The following is an 18,743-nucleotide window of genomic DNA, read 5'->3' on the forward strand; positions in this document are numbered from 1 at the left end:
GGTAAGCGCTCAATAATAATAATAATAATGGCATTTATTAAGCGCTTACTATGTACAAAGCATCACCATCAATTGTATTTATTGAGCGCTTACTGTGTGAAGTGCACTGTACTAAGCGCTTGGGAAGTCCAAGTTGGCAACATCTAGAGACAGTCCCTACCCAACGGTGGGCTCACAGTCTAAAAGGGGGAGACAGAGAACAAAACCAAACATACTAACAAAATAAAATAAATAGAATAGATATGTACAAGTAAAATAAATAGAGTAATAAATATGTACAAACATATATATATATGTATATATATATATACATATATATATAAAGCACTGTTCTAAGCGCTGGGGAGGTTACAAGGTGATCAAGTTGTCCCACAGGGGGTTCACAGTCTTCATCCCCATTTTACAGATGAGGTAACTGAGGCCCAGAGAAGTGAAATGACTTGCCCAAAGTCACCCAGCTGACAATTGGCAGAGTCGGGATTTGAACCCATGACCTCTGACTCCAAAGCCCGGGCTCTTTCCACTGAGCCACGCTGCTTCTCGGGAATGTGTCTTGTTTATTATACTGTCCTCTCCCAAGCGCTTAGGAATAATAATGTTAGCATTTATTAGGCGCTTACTGTGTGCAAAGCACTGTTCTAAGTGCTGATCTGGTAAGCGCTCGATAATAATAATAATAATAATGGCATTTATTAAGTGCTTACTATGTCCAAAGCACTGTTCTAAGCGCTGGGGAGGTTACAAGGTGATCAAGTTGTCCCACGGGGGGCTCACGGTCTTCATCCCCATTTTACAGATGAGGGAACTGAGGCCCAGAGAAGCGAAATGACTTGCCCAAAGTCACCCAGCTGACAATTGGCGGAGCTGGGATTTGAACCCATGACCTCTGACTCCAAAGCCCGGGCTCTTCCCACTGAGCCACGCTGCTTCTCGGGAACGTGTCTTGTTTATTATACTGTCCTCTCCAAAGAGCTTAGTAATAATAATGATGGCATTTATTAAGCGCTTACTGTGTGCAAAGCACTGTTCTAAGCGCTGATCTTAGTACAGTGCTCTGCACCTGGTAAGCGCTCAATAAACTGGACTTTTTTATTTATTTTATTCGCACATTTTTATTCTATTTATTTTATTGTGTTAATATGCTTTGTTTTGTTGTCTGTCTCCCCCTTCTAGACTGTGAGCCCGCTGTTGGGTAGGGACCGTCCCTAGATGTTGCCAACTTGGACTTCCCAGTGCTTAGTACAGTGCTCTGCACACAGTAAGCGCTCAATAAATATGAATGAATGAATGAATGAATGAATGAATGAATGAATGAATGAAAAGGCGGGAATGGTGGCTGAGGTAAATACCCGGGGCCGCAGGGGAAGAAAGTGAGGGCTTGGGCCCCTCGGGCTTTTTTCTAATAATAAAAATAATGATGGCATTTTTTAAGCACTTACTATGTGCCAAGCACTGTACTAAGCGCTGGGGGGGGGAAACAAGATGATCAGGTTGTCCCACATTGGGCTCACTGTCTTAATCCCCATTTTCCAGATGAGAGAACTGAGGCACAGAGAAGTGCAATGACTTACCCAAAGTCACACAGCTGATAAGAAGCGTGGCTCAGTGGAAAGAGCCCGGGCTTGGGAGTCAGAGGTCATGGGTTCTAATCCTGGCTCCGTCAATTAGCAGCTGTGTGACCTTGGGCAAGTCACTTCACTTCTTTGGGCCTCGGTTACCTCATCTGGAAAATGGGGATGAACACTGGGAGCCCCCCGTGGGACAACCTGATCACCTTGTATTCCCCCCCGCACCCAAGAGCTTAGAAGAGTGATTGGCACAACCACTAAATGCCTAACAAATACCAACATTATTATAATATATTATATATTATATTGTATTGTATTATATTTTATATTGTATTATACTATACTATATTATGCTATATTGTATTGTATTATATTATAAAATCATATTATTATATCATCATATGATATCATTATTATCATAAGTCCAAGTTTAGAAGCCACGACCCCCAACTCCCCAGCCCAGGTTCTTGCCACTGAGCCCCGCTGCTTTGGAGAACAGGAGCCCGGGCTTTGGAGCCAGAGGTCATGGGTTCAAATCCCGACTCCGCCACTTGCCAGATGGGCGACTTTGGGCAAGTCACTTCACTTCTCTGGGCCTCAGTTCCCTCATCTGGAAAATGGGGATGAAGACATGGGACAACCTTGGTTATCTTGTACCCCCCTGGCACTTAGAAAAGTGCTTGGCACACAGTAAGCGCTTACCAAATGCCATCATCATTATTATTCTGTGCCTCAGTTCCCTCATCTGTAAAACGGGGATGAAGACTGTGAGCTCCCCCCGGGACAACCTGATTACAGGCGCTTAGGACAGTGCCCAGCACTTAGAAAAGTGCTCTGCACATAGTAAGTGCTTAATAGATGCCATTATTATTATTGAATAGCCCCCAGCGCTTAGCACATAGTAAGCGCTTAATAAATGCCATTATTATATCCCCCAGCGCTTAGCACATAGTAAGCGCTTAAGAAATGCCATTATTATTATTGCATCCCCCCAGCGCTTAGCACATAGTAAGTGCTTAATTAATGCCATTATTATTGTATCCCCCCAGGGCTTAGAACAGTGTTTTGCACATAGTAAGCGCTTAAGAAATGCCATTATTATTGCATCCCCCCAGCGCTTAGCACATAGTAGGCGCTTCATGCCATTATTATTACTGTATCCCCCCCGTGCGCTTAGAACAGTGTTTTGCACATAGTAAGCGCTTAATAAATGCCATTATTATTATTGTATCGCCCCCAGCGCTTAACACATAGTAAGCGCTTAATAAATGCCATTATTATTATTATTGCATCCCCCCAGCGCTTAGCACATAGTAAGTGCTTAATAAATGCCATTATTATTATTGCATCCCCCCAGCGCTTAGCGCATAGTAAGCGCTTAATAAATGCCATTATTATTATTGTATCCCCCAGCGCTTAGAACAGTGTTTTGCACGTAGTAGGCGCTTAATGCCATTATTATTGTATCCCCCAGCGCTTAGAACAGGGTTTTGCACATAGTAAGCGCTTAAGAAATGCCATTATTATTATTGCATCCCCCAGCGCTTAGCACATAGTAAGCGCTTAATAAATGCCATTATTATTATTGTATCCCCGCCAGGGCTTAGAACAGTGTTTTGCACATAGTAAGCGCTTAAGAAATGCCATTATTATTGCATCCCCCCAGCGCTTAGCACATAGTAGGCGCTTAATAAATGCCATTGTTATTACTGTATCCCCCCAGCGCTTAGAACTGTTTTGCACATAGTAAGCGCTTAATAAATGCCATTGTTATTATTGTATCCCCCAGCGCTTAGCACAGCAAGCGCTTAATGAATGCCATTATTATTATGGTATCCCCCCAGCGCTTAGCACATAGTAAGCGCTTAATGCCATTATTATTATTGCATCCCCCCGGCGCTTAGCACATAGTAAGCGCTTAATAAATGCCATTATTATTATTGTATCCCCCCAGAGCTTAGAACAGTGTTTTGCACATAGTAAGCGCTTAAGAAATGCCATTATTATTATTGCATCCCCCAGCGCTTAGCACATAGTAAGCGCTTAACAAATGCCATTATTATTATTGTATTCCCCCAGCGCTTAGCATATAGTAAGTGCCATATAATAAATGCCATTATTATTATTATTGTATCCCCCCAGCGCTTAGCACATAGTAAGCACTTAATAAATGCCATTATTATTATTGTATCCCCCCCAGCGCTTAGCACATAGTAAGCACTTAATAAATGCCATTATTATTGTATCCCCCCAGCGCTTAGCAAATAGTAAGCGCTTAACAAATGCCATTATTATTCTATCCCGCAGCGCTTAGCACATAGTAAGCGCTTAATAAAGGCCATTATTATTATTGTATCCCCCCAGCGCTTAGAACAGTGTTTTGCGCATAGTACGCGCTTAATAAATGCCATTATTATTATTGTATACCCCAGCCCTTAGCATATAGTAAGCGCTTAATAAATGCCATTATTATTATTGTATCCTCCCCAGCGCTTAGAACAGTGTTTTGCACATAGTAAGCGCTTAAGAAATGTCATTATTATTGCATCCCCCCAGCGCTTAGCACATAGTAGGCGCTTAATGCCATTATTATTACTGTATCCCCCCAGCGCTTAGAACAGTGTTTGGCACATAGTAAGCGCTTAAGAAATGCCATCATTATTATTGCATCCCCCCAGCGCTTAGCACATAGTAAGCGCTTAATAAATGCCATTATTATTCCTCTCCCCCTCCTCCCCCTCTCCATCCCCCCCGCCCTACCTCCTTCCCTTCCCCACAGCACCTGTATATATGGATATATGTTTGTGCGGATTTATTACTCTATTTATTTTATTTGTACATATTTATTCTATTTATTTTATTTTGTGAATATGTTTGGTTTTGTTGTCTGTCTCCCCCTTCTAGACTGTGAGCCCGTTGTTGGGTAGGGACCGTCTCTAGATGTTGCCGACTTGGACTTCCCAAGCGCTTAGTACAGTGCTCTGCACATAGTCAACGCTCAATAAATACGGTTGATTGATTGATGGACCGATCCCCCTAACGCTTAGAACAGTGTTTTGCACATATTACGCACTTAATGCCATTATTATTATATTCCCCCCCAGCGCTTAGAACAGTGCTTGGCACATAGTAAGTGCTTAACAAATATTATTAATCAATCAATCAATCAATCAATCGTATTTATTGAGCGCTTACTGTGTGCAGATCACTGTACTAAGCGCTTGGGAAGTACAAGTTGGCAACATCTAGAGAGACGGTCCCTACCCAACAGTGGGCTCCCAGTCTAGGCCACACCCTGAGAAGCACAGAATGATGATAATAATAATAATATTTGTTAAGCGCTTACTATGTGCCAAGCACTGTTCTAAGCGCTGGGGGGGGGGGAGGTAATATAATAATAATGGCATTAAGTGCTTACTATGTGCAAAACACTGTTCTAAGCGTTGGGGGGGATCAGTCAATCAATTAATCGTATTTATTGAGCGCTGACTGTGTGCAGAGCACTGTACTAAGCGCTTGGGAAGTCCAAGTTGGCAACATAGAGAGACGGTCCCTACCCAACAGTGGGCTCACAGTCTAGGCCACACCCTGAGAAGCACAGAATGACGATGATAGTAATAATAAGAATAATAATAATAATATTTGTTAAGCGAAGTAAAATCAATCAATCGTATTTATTGAGCGCTTACTGTGTGCAGAACACTGTACTAAGCGCTTGGGAAGTCCAAGTTGGCAACATCTAGAGACGGTCCCTACCCAACAGCGGGCTCACAGTCTAAAAGGGGGAGACAGAGAACAAAACCAAACATATTAACAAAATAAAATAAATAGAATAGATATTCAGAAGTAAAATCAATCAATCAACCGTATTTATTGAGCGCTTACTGTGTGCAGAGCACTGGACTAAGCGCTTGGGAAGGACAAGTTGGCAACATGGAGAGACGGTCCCTGCCCAACAGTGGGCTCACAGTCTAGAAGTCTACAATAAAAAAATAAATAAATACATAAATAAATAAAGTAATAAAGTAATAAATATGTGCAAGCATATATACATAAATAACAATATAACAATAATATATACTATTATCATACACTATTATATTATATACTATAATAATATAATATAATACTATACTATATAATATATATTATATATAATATAATAATATAATATTAATATATACTATATACTACTGTATATAATATACAATAAATAATATGTTATATATTAATGTATTAATATAATAACAATAATGATAATAATGATTATTATTATTATTATTATCATTCTGTGCTTCTCAGGGTACGGCCGGGCTCCCTCCCGCCCCGTCGATTCCCTGAGGGCCGGGCCGTACGACGGCCCCAGGCCGCGCCGGAAGTCCGCCGGGGAACGACCATAGAGAAGCGCGGTTCCAGAAGCGCGCCGAGCGCCGCGCTCCCCCCTACGTCACTTCCGGCGGAAGCGCCCGCCCGCGGCTGGTGCCCTTCTGCGGCGCATGCGCGACTCCTTCTTCTTCCCTCCTGCTTGTCGTGGTTGTCGTCTTCGTCGTCCTCGTCCTCCTCATCGCGGGGACCACCATGGCGGCGGCCGGAGTCCTAGCCCGAGCCGGGCCCCACGGTCAGCGCAGCACCGCCCGGGGGGGAACCACAGACAGACAGACAGACAGACAGACAGACAGACCGAGGGGGGGAGGCACCCACCGGTCCTGGGTTCTAATCCCGCCTCCCCCACGCCTCACCTGCGGGGGGACCTTGCTTGGGAAACTCACTTCTCTGGCCCTCAGTTCCCTCATCTGGAAAATGGGGATGAAGACTGGGAGCCCACGTTGGACCACCTGATGACCTTGTATCCCCCCCCAGCGCTTAGAACAGTGCTTGGCACATAGTAAGCGCTTAACAGATGCCACCATTATTATTCTCTGGGCCTCAGTTCCCTCATCTATAAAATGGGGATGAAGACTGGGAGCCCACGTGGGACCACCTGATGACCTTGTAGCCTCCCCAGGGCTTAGAACAGGGCTTGGCACATAGTAAGTGCTTAACAAATGCCACCATTATTATTCTGTGGGCCTCAGTTCCCTCATCTGGAAACTGGGGATGAAGACTGGGAGCCCACGTTGGACCACCTGATGACCTTGTATCCCCCCCCAGCGCTTAGAACAGTGCTTGGCACATAGTAAGCGCTTAACAGATACCACCATTATTATTCTCTGGGCCTCAGTTCCCTCATCTGGAAAATGGGGATGAAGACTGGGAGCCCACGTGGGACCACCTGATGACCTTGTAGCCTCCCCAGGGCTTAGAACAGGGCTTGGCACATAGTAAGTGCTTAACAAATGCCACCATTATTATTCTGTGGGCCTCAGTTCCCTCACCTATAAAATGGGGATGAAGACTGGGAGCCCACGTGAAACCACCCGATGACCTTGTAGCCTCCCCAGCGCTTAGAACAGTGCTTGGCACATAGTAAGCGCTTAACAGATACCACCATTATTATTCTCTGGGCCTCAGTTCCCTCATCTGGAAAATGGGATGAAAACTATGAGCCCCACGGGGGACCACCTGATCACCTTGTAGCCTCCCCAGCGCTTAAAACAGTGCTTGGCACATAGTAAGCGCCTAACAAATGCCACCATTATTATTCTGTGGGCCTCAGTTCCCTCATCTATAAAATGGGGATGAAGACTGGGAGCCCACGTGGGACCACCTGATGACCTTGTAGCCTCCCCAGCGCTTAAAACAGTGCTTGGCACATAGTAAGCACTTAACAAATGCCACCATTATTATTCTCTGGGCCTCAGTTCCCTCACCTATAAAATGGGGATGAAGACTGGGAGCCCCACGGGGGACCACCCGATGACCTTGTAGCCTCCCCAGCGCTTAGAACAGTGCTTGGCACATAGTAAGCGCCTAACAAATGCCACCATTATTCTCTGGGCCTCAGTTCCCTCATCTGGAAAATGGGGATGAAGACTGGGAGCCCCACGGGGGACCACCTCATCACCTTGTATCCTCCCCAGCGTTTAGAACAGTGGCCCATAGTAAGCGCTTAACAAATACCATTATTGTTATTCTCTGGGCCTCAGTTCCTTCATCTGGAAAATGGGGATGAAGACTGGGAGCCACGTGAAACCACCTGATGACCTTGTATCCTCCCCAGCGGTTAGAACAGTGCTTCGCATATAGTAAGCGCTAAACAAATGCCATCATTATTATTCTCTGGGCCTCAGTTCCCTCATCTATAAAATGGGGATGAAGACTGGGAGCCCCCCTTGGAACAACCTGATCACCTTGTATCCTCCCCAGCACATAGAACGGTACTTCTCACATAGTAAGCGCTTAATAATAATAGTAATAATATTATTGGCATTTATTAAGCGCTTACTATGTGCCAAGCACTGTTCTAAGCGCCGGGGTAGGTACATGGTAATCAGGTTGTCCCACGTGGGGCTCACAGTCTTCATTCCCATTTTACAGAGGAGGGAACTGAGGCCCAGAGAAGTGAAGCGACTTGCCCAAAGTCGCACAGCTGACAAGTGGCGGAGTCAGGATTTGAACCCATGACCTCCGACTCCAAAGCCCGGCCTCTTTCCACTGAGCCACGCTGCTTCCCCACGGGGGACCACCTGATGACCTTGTATCCTCCCCAGCGCTTAGAGCAGTGCTTGGCACATAGTAAGCGCTTAACAAATACCGTTATTATTCTCTGGGCCTCCATTCCCTCATCTGTAAAGTGGGGATGAAGACTGTGAGCCCCCCGTGGGACCACCTGATCACCTTGTATCCCCCTCAGCGCTTAGAACGGGGCTTCTCACATTGTAAGCGCTTAATAAATGCCACCATTATTATTCTCTGGGCTTCAGTTCCCTCATTTTTAAAATGGGGATGAAGACTGGGGGCCCATGTGGTACCACCTGATGACCTTGTATCCCCCCCAGCGCTTAGAACAATGCTTGGCACATAGTAAGCGTGTAACAAATACCATCATTATCATCATCATCATCATCATCATCATCATCGTGGGGAGCTGGGAGAGGCAGGAGACACGGGGCTGAGGGCCGCAGAGAAGAAGGGGCACATTCACTCAGTCATTTCTTAATAATAACAATAATAATGATGGTGTTTGCTAAGCACTTACTATGTGCCGAGCACTGTTCTAAGCGCCGGGGGAGATACAAGGTCACCAGGTTGTCCCACGTGGGGCTCACAGTCTTCACCCTCATTTTACAGATGAGGGAACTGAGGCACAGAGAATAATAATAATAATGGCATCTGTTAAGCGCTTACTATGTGCCAAGCACTGTTCTAAGGCTGGAGGAGATACATGGTGATCAGGTGGTCCCACGGGGGGCTCCCAGTCTTCATCCCTATTTTACAGATGAGGGAACTTAGGCACAGAGAATAATAATAATAATAATGATGATGGCATTTGTTAAACACTATGCGCCAAGCACTGTTCTCAGTGCTGGAGGAGATACAACGTGATCAGGTTGTCCCACGTGGGGCTCCCAGTCTTCATCCCCATCTTACAGATGAGGGAACTGAGGCACAGAGAATAATAATAATAATGGCATTTGTTAAACACTTACTATGCGCCAAGCACTGTTCTAAGAGCTGGGGGAGATACAAGGTCATCAAGTTGTCCCACATGGGGCTCACAGTCTTCAATCTTTATTACTCTATTTATTTATTTATTTTACTTGTACATATCTATTCTATTTATTTTATTTTGTTACTATGGTTTTGTTCTCTGTCTCCCCCTTTTAGACTGTGAGCCCACTGTTGGGTAGGGACCGTGTCTATATGTTGCCAACTTATACTTCCCAAGCGCTTAGTACAGTGCTCTGCACACAGTAAGCGCTCAATAAATACGATTGATGATGATGAAGTTGTCCCACATGGGGCTCACAGTCTTCAATCCCCATTTTCCAGATGAGGGAACTGAGGCCCAGAGAAGCTAAGTGACTTGCCCAAAGTCACGCAGCTGACCAGTGGCGGAGCCGGGATTAGAACCCACGGCCTCTGACCCCCAAGCCCGTGGTCTTGCCACTAAGCCACGCTGCTTCTCAAGCGCATACTGTGTGCTGAGCACTGCACTGTACCCCCCCCCTTCTAGACCGTAAGGCCGATGTGGGCAGGGATTGTCTCCCCTTCCTTCCTCTCCCCCTCGTCCCCCTCTCCGTCCCCCCCATATTACCTCCTTCCCTTCCCCACAGCACCTGTATATATGGATATATGTTTGTACATATTCATTACTTTTACTTGTACCTATTTATTCCGTTTATTTTGTTAGTATGTTTGGTTTTGTTCTCTGTCTCCCCCTTCTAGACTGTGAGCCCACTGTTGGGTAGGGACCGTCTCTAGATGTTGCCAGCTTGCACTTCCCAAGCGCTTAGTCCAGTGCCCTGCACACAGTAAGCGCTCAATAAATACGATTGATCGATTGATTGTCTCTGTTGCCGAACTGTACTTTCCAAGCGCTGAGTCCAGTGCGCTGCACACAGTAAGTGCTCAATAAACACGATTGAATGACTGTTAAGCACTCACCGTCCTAAACGCCGCGGGGGAGGGTCCCGGCCCTATCCCATCTCTCTGTATCTCTGTCCCAACCAACAGTCCTCCAAACCTGCCGCGCTTCCCAGTTGATCCAGTCGTTTCTGAAACCGGTAAGGAGATAGCCGCTCTGTAATTGTTGTTCCGTCTGGGAATGAGGATCCTTGGGCGGGGCGGGGACCGGGCTGCGGAGGGGAGATGCTTCTCTTTCTGGACTGAAGAAGAATCTGCTGGGGAGAAGGCTTTCGTGCCCCCAGTGTGGCGCGATGTCGTTTCCCCCCCAGGCCCCTCTCCTCCTCGGACCCCGGCCGAGCCCCACCCAGGCGCCGCTCCCCTCCCGAGGCCTTGCGGTCGAAGCCAAGAAGACGTACGTACGGGACAAACCTCACGTCAACGTCGGCACCATCGGTCACGTCGATCACGGCAAGACCACCCTGACGGCGGCCATCACGAAAAGTGAGCGGGGACCCGATCCGATCGGGGGGTGCCCCGGGGGGAATGGCCTGGAGAGCCAGAGGGGTGAGGCAGACAGGACGGGAAGAGCTGGAATGGGGGAGAGGGCTGACTCCTCTTCTCAAAGGGATATTTAGAAATTCGAAGATGTAGCCATCCTGCAGTCATTTCCAAGTGTAGTGCCTGTTAGTCCCTTGCCGGCTGGGGAATAATAGGAATCGTGGTGTTAAGCCCTTTTCTAAGTGTTAAGGGCTGTGGCGGATACGAGATCATCTGGTCAGATTCTGTCCCGCCTGGGATTTGCAGTCCAAGGAGAAAGGGAGAACAAGCCCTTAATCCCCATTTTTCAGATGAGAAAACTGAAGCACACAAGTTAAATAATAATAATGGTATTTGTTAAGCACTTAGTATGTGCAAAGCACTGTTCTGACTTGCCCAAGATCACACAGCAGGCCATCCCCCTCATCTTACCTCCTTCCCTTCCCCACAGCACCTGTATATAGGTATATATGTTTGTACATATTTATTGCTCTATTTATTTTACTTGTACATATCTATTCTATTTTATTTTGTTAGTATGTTTGGTTTTGTTTTCCGTCTCCCCCTTTTAGACTGTGAGCCCACTGTTGGGTAGGGACCGTCTGTAGATGTTGCCAACTTGTACTTCCCAAGCGCTTAGTACAGTGCTCTGCACACAGTAAGCGCTCAATAAATACGATTGATTGATTGGAGCAGAGTGAGGATTAGAACCCAGTTTCCTTGACTCCCAGCCCGGGCTTTTTCCCCTCGGCCTCACCGCTCTCCTGGGGAAACCGTTGAGAAACCCTTCCTTCAGCTTCTCAACTCACCCGTGTGAGTGGTTTGATCAGATTTCCCTGATCCAAGATGGGTGGTTTGTTGAAGGGGTAAAGGAAGAGCAGGTTGGGGTGGATGAAGATGGTTTCCTCCCCTAATTTTCCCGCTCAACCCCTAGTTCTGTCTGAGGGCGGCGGTGCCAAGTTCAAGAAATATGAGGAAATTGACAATGCACCGGAGGAGAGAGCCCGGGGGATCACCATCAATGCAGCCCATGTAGAATACAGCACTGCTGCCCGCCACTATGCCCACACTGACTGCCCTGGGCACGCCGACTACGTTAAGGTAAGAGCCAAGCCGGGGATAAGAGAATTGTGTGTGCACTCGCTCTCTCTCTCACTCTCTCACTCTCACGCAACACAATCAAAGGGTCGTTTCTGACTAAGGATCGTCAATGTTGAAGGAATGGGATCGTGTGTATCGGGGAGGGGACGAGAGTCGGAGCCACAGGCTTGCGTTTGGGGAATCTAAGGAATTTGGGAAGACACCCACAGGTGGGACCCAGGCTGTTGGCAAGGGCAGGATGGGAGGAATTTACGAGAGGGGGAAGGAAGTTCCAGCCGTTTCACCGGAGCAGAGCTCAACTTGGGCCTGATTTACCCCCAAACTGGATGACCACAGCCTCACTTGGGCCAAGGGGGTCGGAGGGGGAGAGCGCAAGAGGCTCCTTCCTGAAAGCAGTCCTTTTCGCCTTCAGAATATGATCACAGGCACAGCCCCGCTGGACGGCTGCATCCTCGTGGTGGCCGCCAACGACGGACCCATGCCCCAGACCCGGGAGCACCTGCTGCTAGCCAAACAGGTACCCCCCGGGGCGCGAGTGGCGTAGAGAGACAGACAGACGGACAGACGGTAAATACGATTGACAGCGTGAATCAGGCAGAGAGGCAGGAGGCCTCCCCTTGAACTCGGAAGAGTTCAGACGGGCTCGGGACCCGGGGTTCGGGTCGGAGCTGACCACCCCGCCTGCCCCGTCTCAGATCGGGGTCCAGCACGTCGTGGTGTTCGTGAACAAGGCGGATGCCGTGCAGGATTCCGAAATGGTGGAGCTGGTGGAGCTGGAGATCCGGGAGCTGCTGACGGAATTTGGCTACGACGGGGAGAAGACGCCCGTCATCATCGGCTCTGCTCTCTGTGCCCTTGAGGTAGATGGGGTGGGCCTTCTCCTCCTCCTCCCTCTCCCTTAATAATAATCATGACGATGGCATTTGTGTTAAGCGCTTACTATGTGCAAAGCACCGTTCTAAGCGCCGCGGAGGATACAAGGATTGTCCCCCGTGGGGCTCACATCCCCGTTTTACGGATGAGGTAACTGAGGCACAGAAAAGTGAGGTGACTGGCCCGAAGTCACACAGCGGACAAGTGGCGGAGCCGGGAGCTCTGGAGGAGGGAGCCGGGCAGGGACTGGCGGTGGTCAGCGTATCCTCCCCCACTCAATCAATCAATCGTATTTATTGAGCGCTTACTGTGTGCAGAGCACTGGACTAAGCGCTTGGGAAGTCCAAGTTGGCAACGTATAGAGACAGTCCCTACCCAACAGTGGTCTCACAGTCACTCCTCAAGCTTGGTGCCGAATGCTAAAGAAGGAAGGGACTCCCCCCTCAATTCCCCCATCCTTTCCTCTTCCCGCCCTTGCTTCCTTCCCCAAAGGCTCCCACCTTTCCTCTCCCGGTCGCCTGAGCCTTTCCCTCCCCCTTGGTTAGCAACGGGAGCCGGAGCTGGGGGTGAACTCCGTGCTGAGACTACTGGACGCCGTGGACACCCACATCCCCGTGCCCACCCGGGATCTGGATAAACCTTTCCTGCTGCCCTTGGAATCCGTGTATTCCATCCCAGGTGAGATCCTTGCAAAGACGCCTCGCTCCTCCCGTGGCCTGTGAAATCGTCATTCATTCAGTCGTATCGATTGAGCGCTTACTGTGTGCCGAGCACCGGACGAAGCGCTTGGGAAGTCCAAGGTGGCAACACATAGAGACGGTCCCTACCGTCTAGACGTTCATCCTGTGACACCCTCTTCTCCCCCCTTAAAAAAAAAAACCTATGAAGGAATGGCCACCCTATCCATCATTTTCCACGTTCTTCCTTGCCGTTCCAGCTGTTCCGGGCTCGGCCCCGGCCCCTTATCTTTCCTGCCTCCCCCCCAGGCCGAGGCACGGTGGTGACGGGAACGCTGGAGCGTGGGACGCTGAAGAAAGGAGACGACTGTGAGTTTTTGGGCCACGGCAAGAACCTTCGTTCTGTGGTCACAGGTAAACCACGGTCTCAGTCAGGGTTCCGCCGACTGCGGTGGCGAGAACGAAGCCGCCCCCGACCCCCCGTCCTCACCCCGGGCCTCCGTCTCTCCCCCGCCCCAGGAATCGAGATGTTCCACAAGAGCCTGGACCGGGCGGAGGCCGGGGATAACCTCGGGGCCCTGGTGCGAGGGCTGAAGCGGGAGGACCTGCGGCGGGGCCTGGTCATGGCCAAACCGGGCTCCATCCAGCCCCATCAGAAAGTGGAGGCTCAGGTGAGGCGAGCGGGGGGCCGCGAGGCGCCCGACCCTCCGGCCCAGTCGGCCTCCCTCCCTGACAGGAGGGTAAGCGGGAGGGCGGGCGGCCTCCTCAGGGAAATCCCCACTGGGACCTCACCTCAATTTAATCAATCGATCAATCATATTGATTGAGCGCCGACTGTGTGCAGAGCGCTGGACTACTACTACTACTAATTATGGTATCGGTTAAGCACTTACTATGTGCCAAGCACTGTTCTAAGTGTTGAGCAGAGTCTGAGATCAGTGAGAAGTAGGTGTGAAATTGAAATAGTTCTGGAAACACTCTAATTTCGAGCTGGACTACTACTACTACTAATTATGGTATCGGTTAAGCACTTACTATGTGCCAAGCACTGTTCTAAGTGTTGAGCAGAGTCTGAGATCAGTGAGAAGTAGATGCGAAATTGAAATAGTTCTGGAAACACTCTAATTTCGAGCTGGACTACTACTACTACTACTACTAATTATGGTATCGGTTAAGCACTTACTGTGTGCCAAGCACTGTTCTAAGTGTTGAGCAGAGTCTGAGATCAGTGAGAAGTAGATGCGAAATTGAAATAGTTCTGGAAACACTCTAATTTCGAGCTGGACTACTACTACTACTAATTGTGGTATCGGTTAAACACTTACTATGTGCCAAGCACTGTTCTAAGTGTTGAGCAGAGTCTGAGATCAGTGAGAAGTAGATGTGAAATTGAAATAGTTCTGGAAACACTCTAATTTCGAGCTGGACTACTACTGCTACTAATTGTGGTATCGGTTAAGCACTTACTATGTGCCAAGCACTGTTCTAAGTGTTGAGCAGAGTCTGAGATCAGTGAGAAGTAGCTGTGAAATTGAAATAGTTCTGGAAACACTCTAATTTCGAGCTGGACTACTACTACTACTAATTATGGTATTGGTTAAGCACTTACTATGTGCCAAGCACTGTTCTAAGTGTGAGCAGAGTCTCAGATCAGTGAGAAGTAGATGCGAAATTGAAATAGTTCTGGAAACACTCTAATTTCGAGCTGGACTACTACTACTACTAATTATGGTATTGGTTAAGCACTTACTATGTGCCAAGCACTGTTCTAAGTGTGAGCAGAGTCTGAGATCAGTGAGAACTAGATGTGAAATTGAAATAGTTCTGGAAACACTCTAATTTCAAGCTGGACTACTACTACTACTAATTATGGTATCAGTTAAGCACTTACTATGTGCCGAGCACTGTTCTAAGTGTTGAGCAGAGTCTGAGATCAGTGAGAAGTAGCTGTGAAATTGAAATAGTTCTGGAAACACTCTAATTTCGAGCTGGACTACTACTACTAATAATTATGGTATCGGTTAAGCACTTACTATGTGCCAAGCACTGTTCTAAGTGTTGAGCAGAGTCTGAGATCAGTGAGAAGTAGATGTGAAATTGAAATAGTTCTGGAAACACTCTAATTTCGAGCTGGACTACTACTGCTACTAATTGTGGTATCGGTTAAGCACTTACTATGTGCCAAGCACTGTTCTAAGTGTTGAGCAGAGTCTGAGATCAGTGAGAAGTAGCTGTGAAATTGAAATAGTTCTGGAAACACTCTAATTTCGAGCTGGACTACTACTACTACTAATTATGGTATTGGTTAAGCACTTACTATGTGCCAAGCACTGTTCTAAGTGTGAGCAGAGTCTCAGATCAGTGAGAAGTAGATGCGAAATTGAAATAGTTCTGGAAACACTCTAATTTCGAGCTGGACTACTACTACTACTAATTATGGTATTGGTTAAGCACTTACTATGTGCCAAGCACTGTTCTAAGTGTGAGCAGAGTCTGAGATCAGTGAGAACTAGATGTGAAATTGAAATAGTTCTGGAAACACTCTAATTTCAAGCTGGACTACTACTACTACTAATTATGGTATCAGTTAAGCACTTACTATGTGCCGAGCACTGTTCTAAGTGTTGAGCAGAGTCTGAGATCAGTGAGAAGTAGCTGTGAAATTGAAATAGTTCTGGAAACACTCTAATTTCGAGCTGGACTACTACTACTAATAATTATGGTATCGGTTAAGCACTTACTATGTGCCAAGCACTGTTCTAAGTGTTGAGCAGAGGCTGAGATCAGTGAGAAGTAGATGCGAAATTGAAATAGTTCTGGAAACACTCTAATTTCGAGCTGGACTACTACTACTACTAATTATGGTATCGGTTAAGCACTTACTATGTGCCAAGCACTGTTCTAAGTGTTGAGCAGAGGCTGAGATCAGTGAGAAGTAGATGCGAAATTGAAATAGTTCTGGAAACACTCTAATTTCGAGCTGGACTACTACTAGTAATAATTACGGTATTGGTTAAGCACTTACTATGTGCCAGGCACTGTTCTAAGTGTTGAGCAGAGTCTGAGATCAGTGAGAAGTAGCTGTGAAATTGAAATAGTTCTGGAAACACTCTAATTTCGAGCTGGACTACTACTAGTAATAATTATGGTATTGGTTGAGCACTTACTATGTGCCAAGCACTGTTCTAAGTGTGAGCAGAGTCTGAGATCAGTGAGAACTAGATGTGAAATTGAAATAGTTCTGGAAACACTCTAATTTCGAGACTTCTAGTCTTCTAGACTGTGAGCCCGCTGTTGGGTAGGGACCGTCTCTAGATGTTGCCAACTTGGACTCCCCAGGCGCTTAGTACAGCGCTCTGCACACAGGAAGCGCTCAATAAATACGATTGAATGTGCTGAGGGCTGTGCTAAGCAACTCCAGGACCTCCTCCAGGAGGCCTTCCCAGACTGAGCCCCCTCTTTCCTCTCCCCCCCCCCCTCCATCCCCCCCCCCCTTACCTCCTTCCCTTACCCACAGCACTTGTATATATGTTTGTACGGATTTATTACTCGATTTATTTATTTTACTTGTACATATTTATTCTACTTATTTTGTTAGTATGTTTGGTTTTGTTCTCTGTCTCCCCCTTCTAGACTGGGAGCCCCCTGTTGGGTAGGGACCGTCTCTAGATGTTGCCAACTTGGACTTCCCAAGCGCTTAGTCCAGTGCTCTGCACACAGTAAGCGCTCAATAAATATGATTGAATGAATGAATGAATGACGCCCCCTCCTCTCCCCCTCGCCCCCGACCCCGTTCCGCTGTCTTTTCAGGTCTACGTTCTCAGCAAGGAGGAGGGGGGCCGCCACAAACCTTTCGTCTCCCACTTCATGCCGGTCATGTTTTCCCTCACGTGGGATATGGCCTGCAGGGTCATCCTGCCCCCGGGGAAGGTGAGTCGGACCGCGGGGCCGAAACGGGGCAACCCCCCGAGTGAGTGGCGGCGGGCGCCGGGGCGGACTTTCTAAACCTTCCCCCGGCCCCTAGGAGATGGCCATGCCCGGGGAGGATGTGTCGCTGGCTCTGGTCCTGCGCCAGCCGATGATCCTTGAGAAAGGTCAGCGCTTCACCCTCCGCGACGGGAACCGCACCATCGGCACGGGCTTGGTCACGGGGACGCCCGCCCTGACGGAGGAGGACAAGGGCTACAAGTGGAGCTGAGGCCCCGGACTCCTTCCTTCTCTCCCTGCCTCCCTCCCGGCCCGGCCCGGCGGCAGCGAGCGGGACCGGGCGTCCCCCCCTCCGTCCCGTCCGTGGAGATGAGCCGCTTCCACTACTCTTGATCAGGGTGACCCGAGATGGGGAAGGTGTCCAAACCAGAGTCTGATGGGGTGGACAAAATAAACTTGTGAATGTGAGAGTGCTGCGTGTAGGGCGTCTTCGGAATAGCACCATTCCCCCTCAGACCCAGCTGGGTGAAAAATGCCCCCGACTCTGCCGGTGTCGAGGGCCAAGCCTGGTTTTGTAATATTTGTTAAGCGCTTACTGTGTGCAAAGCACTGTTCTGAGCGCTGGGGAGGATACAAGGTGATCAGGTTGTCCCTCGTGGGGCTCCCAGTCTTCACCCCCATTCTCCAGATGAGGGAACTGAGGCCCAGAGAAGTGTGACCTGCCCAAGGTCACCCAGCTGACAGTTGGCGGAGTTGGGATTTGCACCCGTGACCTCTGCCTCCCAAGCCGGGGCTCTTCCCCTCGAGTCTCAGTCCCCGTTTTCCAGATGGGGGGCACCGAGGCCCGGAGAAGCAAAGTGACGTGGCGGAACTGGGATTGGAACCCAGGTCCTTCTGACTCCCGGTCCTGGGTTCTGTCTACTAGAAGGAGAAGCAGTGAGGCTCAGTGGAAAGAGCGCGGGCTTTGGAGTCAGGTCATGGGTTCAAATCCCGGGTCCTCCAATTGTCAGCTGTGTGACTTCGGGGAAGTCACGACTTCTCCGTGTCTCAGTGACCTCATCTGTAAAATGGGGATTGAGACTGTGAGCCCCCCGTGGGACAACCTGATCACCTTGTAACCTCCCCAGCGCTTAGAACAGTGCTTGGCACATAGTAAGTGCTTAATAGATGCCTTTACTATTATTATTGAGCCTGGCTTGTAGGGGTGGAGCAGATGCCCTACAAGAGTACAAGAGGAAGGAAGCGGAATGGGTTCATTTAGGTGAGAAGGGGGGGCCCTACGCTCCACTCAGCCCAGTTCCCTGTGTAAACCGGAGGAAAGACTTGTGGCCTCTACGGCCCTGGGGGGGCCGGGTGGTGTGACAGTTTGGGAAGATAAATGTGAGACGGGGCGGATTGTGCAGTTGGTCTCCGAGGAACAGGTGTCCAAAGCTGATGGAGCCCACCTGCGGGGTCGGGCTCCCTCCACCCTAATAAAGGGGAGCATGGTGGAGGCGCCCACTCCACACCCCAGCAAGGAGAGCGGGTGGCGGAGTTGGGCTGGGAGCCGTCC

The 18,743-nt window shown here is 48.5% G+C and overlaps 1 protein-coding gene across 1 annotated transcript in view; it reads left to right on the forward strand.

Moving 5' to 3' along the window:
* TUFM (Tu translation elongation factor, mitochondrial) overlaps nt 1–17,659 on the forward strand; it is a 33,429-nt gene extending 15,770 nt beyond the window's left edge. The window contains exons 5-15 of the mRNA XM_038762711.1: nt 5,948–6,186; nt 10,185–10,234; nt 10,406–10,577; nt 11,548–11,714; nt 12,127–12,231; nt 12,410–12,574; nt 13,133–13,265; nt 13,574–13,678; nt 13,784–13,935; nt 17,075–17,194; nt 17,289–17,659. Coding sequence (XP_038618639.1) covers nt 5,948–6,186; nt 10,185–10,234; nt 10,406–10,577; nt 11,548–11,714; nt 12,127–12,231; nt 12,410–12,574; nt 13,133–13,265; nt 13,574–13,678; nt 13,784–13,935; nt 17,075–17,194; nt 17,289–17,462 — 1,582 coding nt within the window. The 3' untranslated portion in view covers nt 17,463–17,659. The remainder of the gene's footprint in view (nt 1–5,947; nt 6,187–10,184; nt 10,235–10,405; nt 10,578–11,547; nt 11,715–12,126; nt 12,232–12,409; nt 12,575–13,132; nt 13,266–13,573; nt 13,679–13,783; nt 13,936–17,074; nt 17,195–17,288) is intronic.
* Nucleotides 17,660–18,743: the final 1,084 nt, after the last annotated feature.

Source organism: Tachyglossus aculeatus, chromosome 21, assembly GCF_015852505.1.
Source record: "Tachyglossus aculeatus isolate mTacAcu1 chromosome 21, mTacAcu1.pri, whole genome shotgun sequence".
Classification (NCBI taxonomy): Eukaryota; Metazoa; Chordata; class Mammalia; order Monotremata; family Tachyglossidae; genus Tachyglossus; species Tachyglossus aculeatus.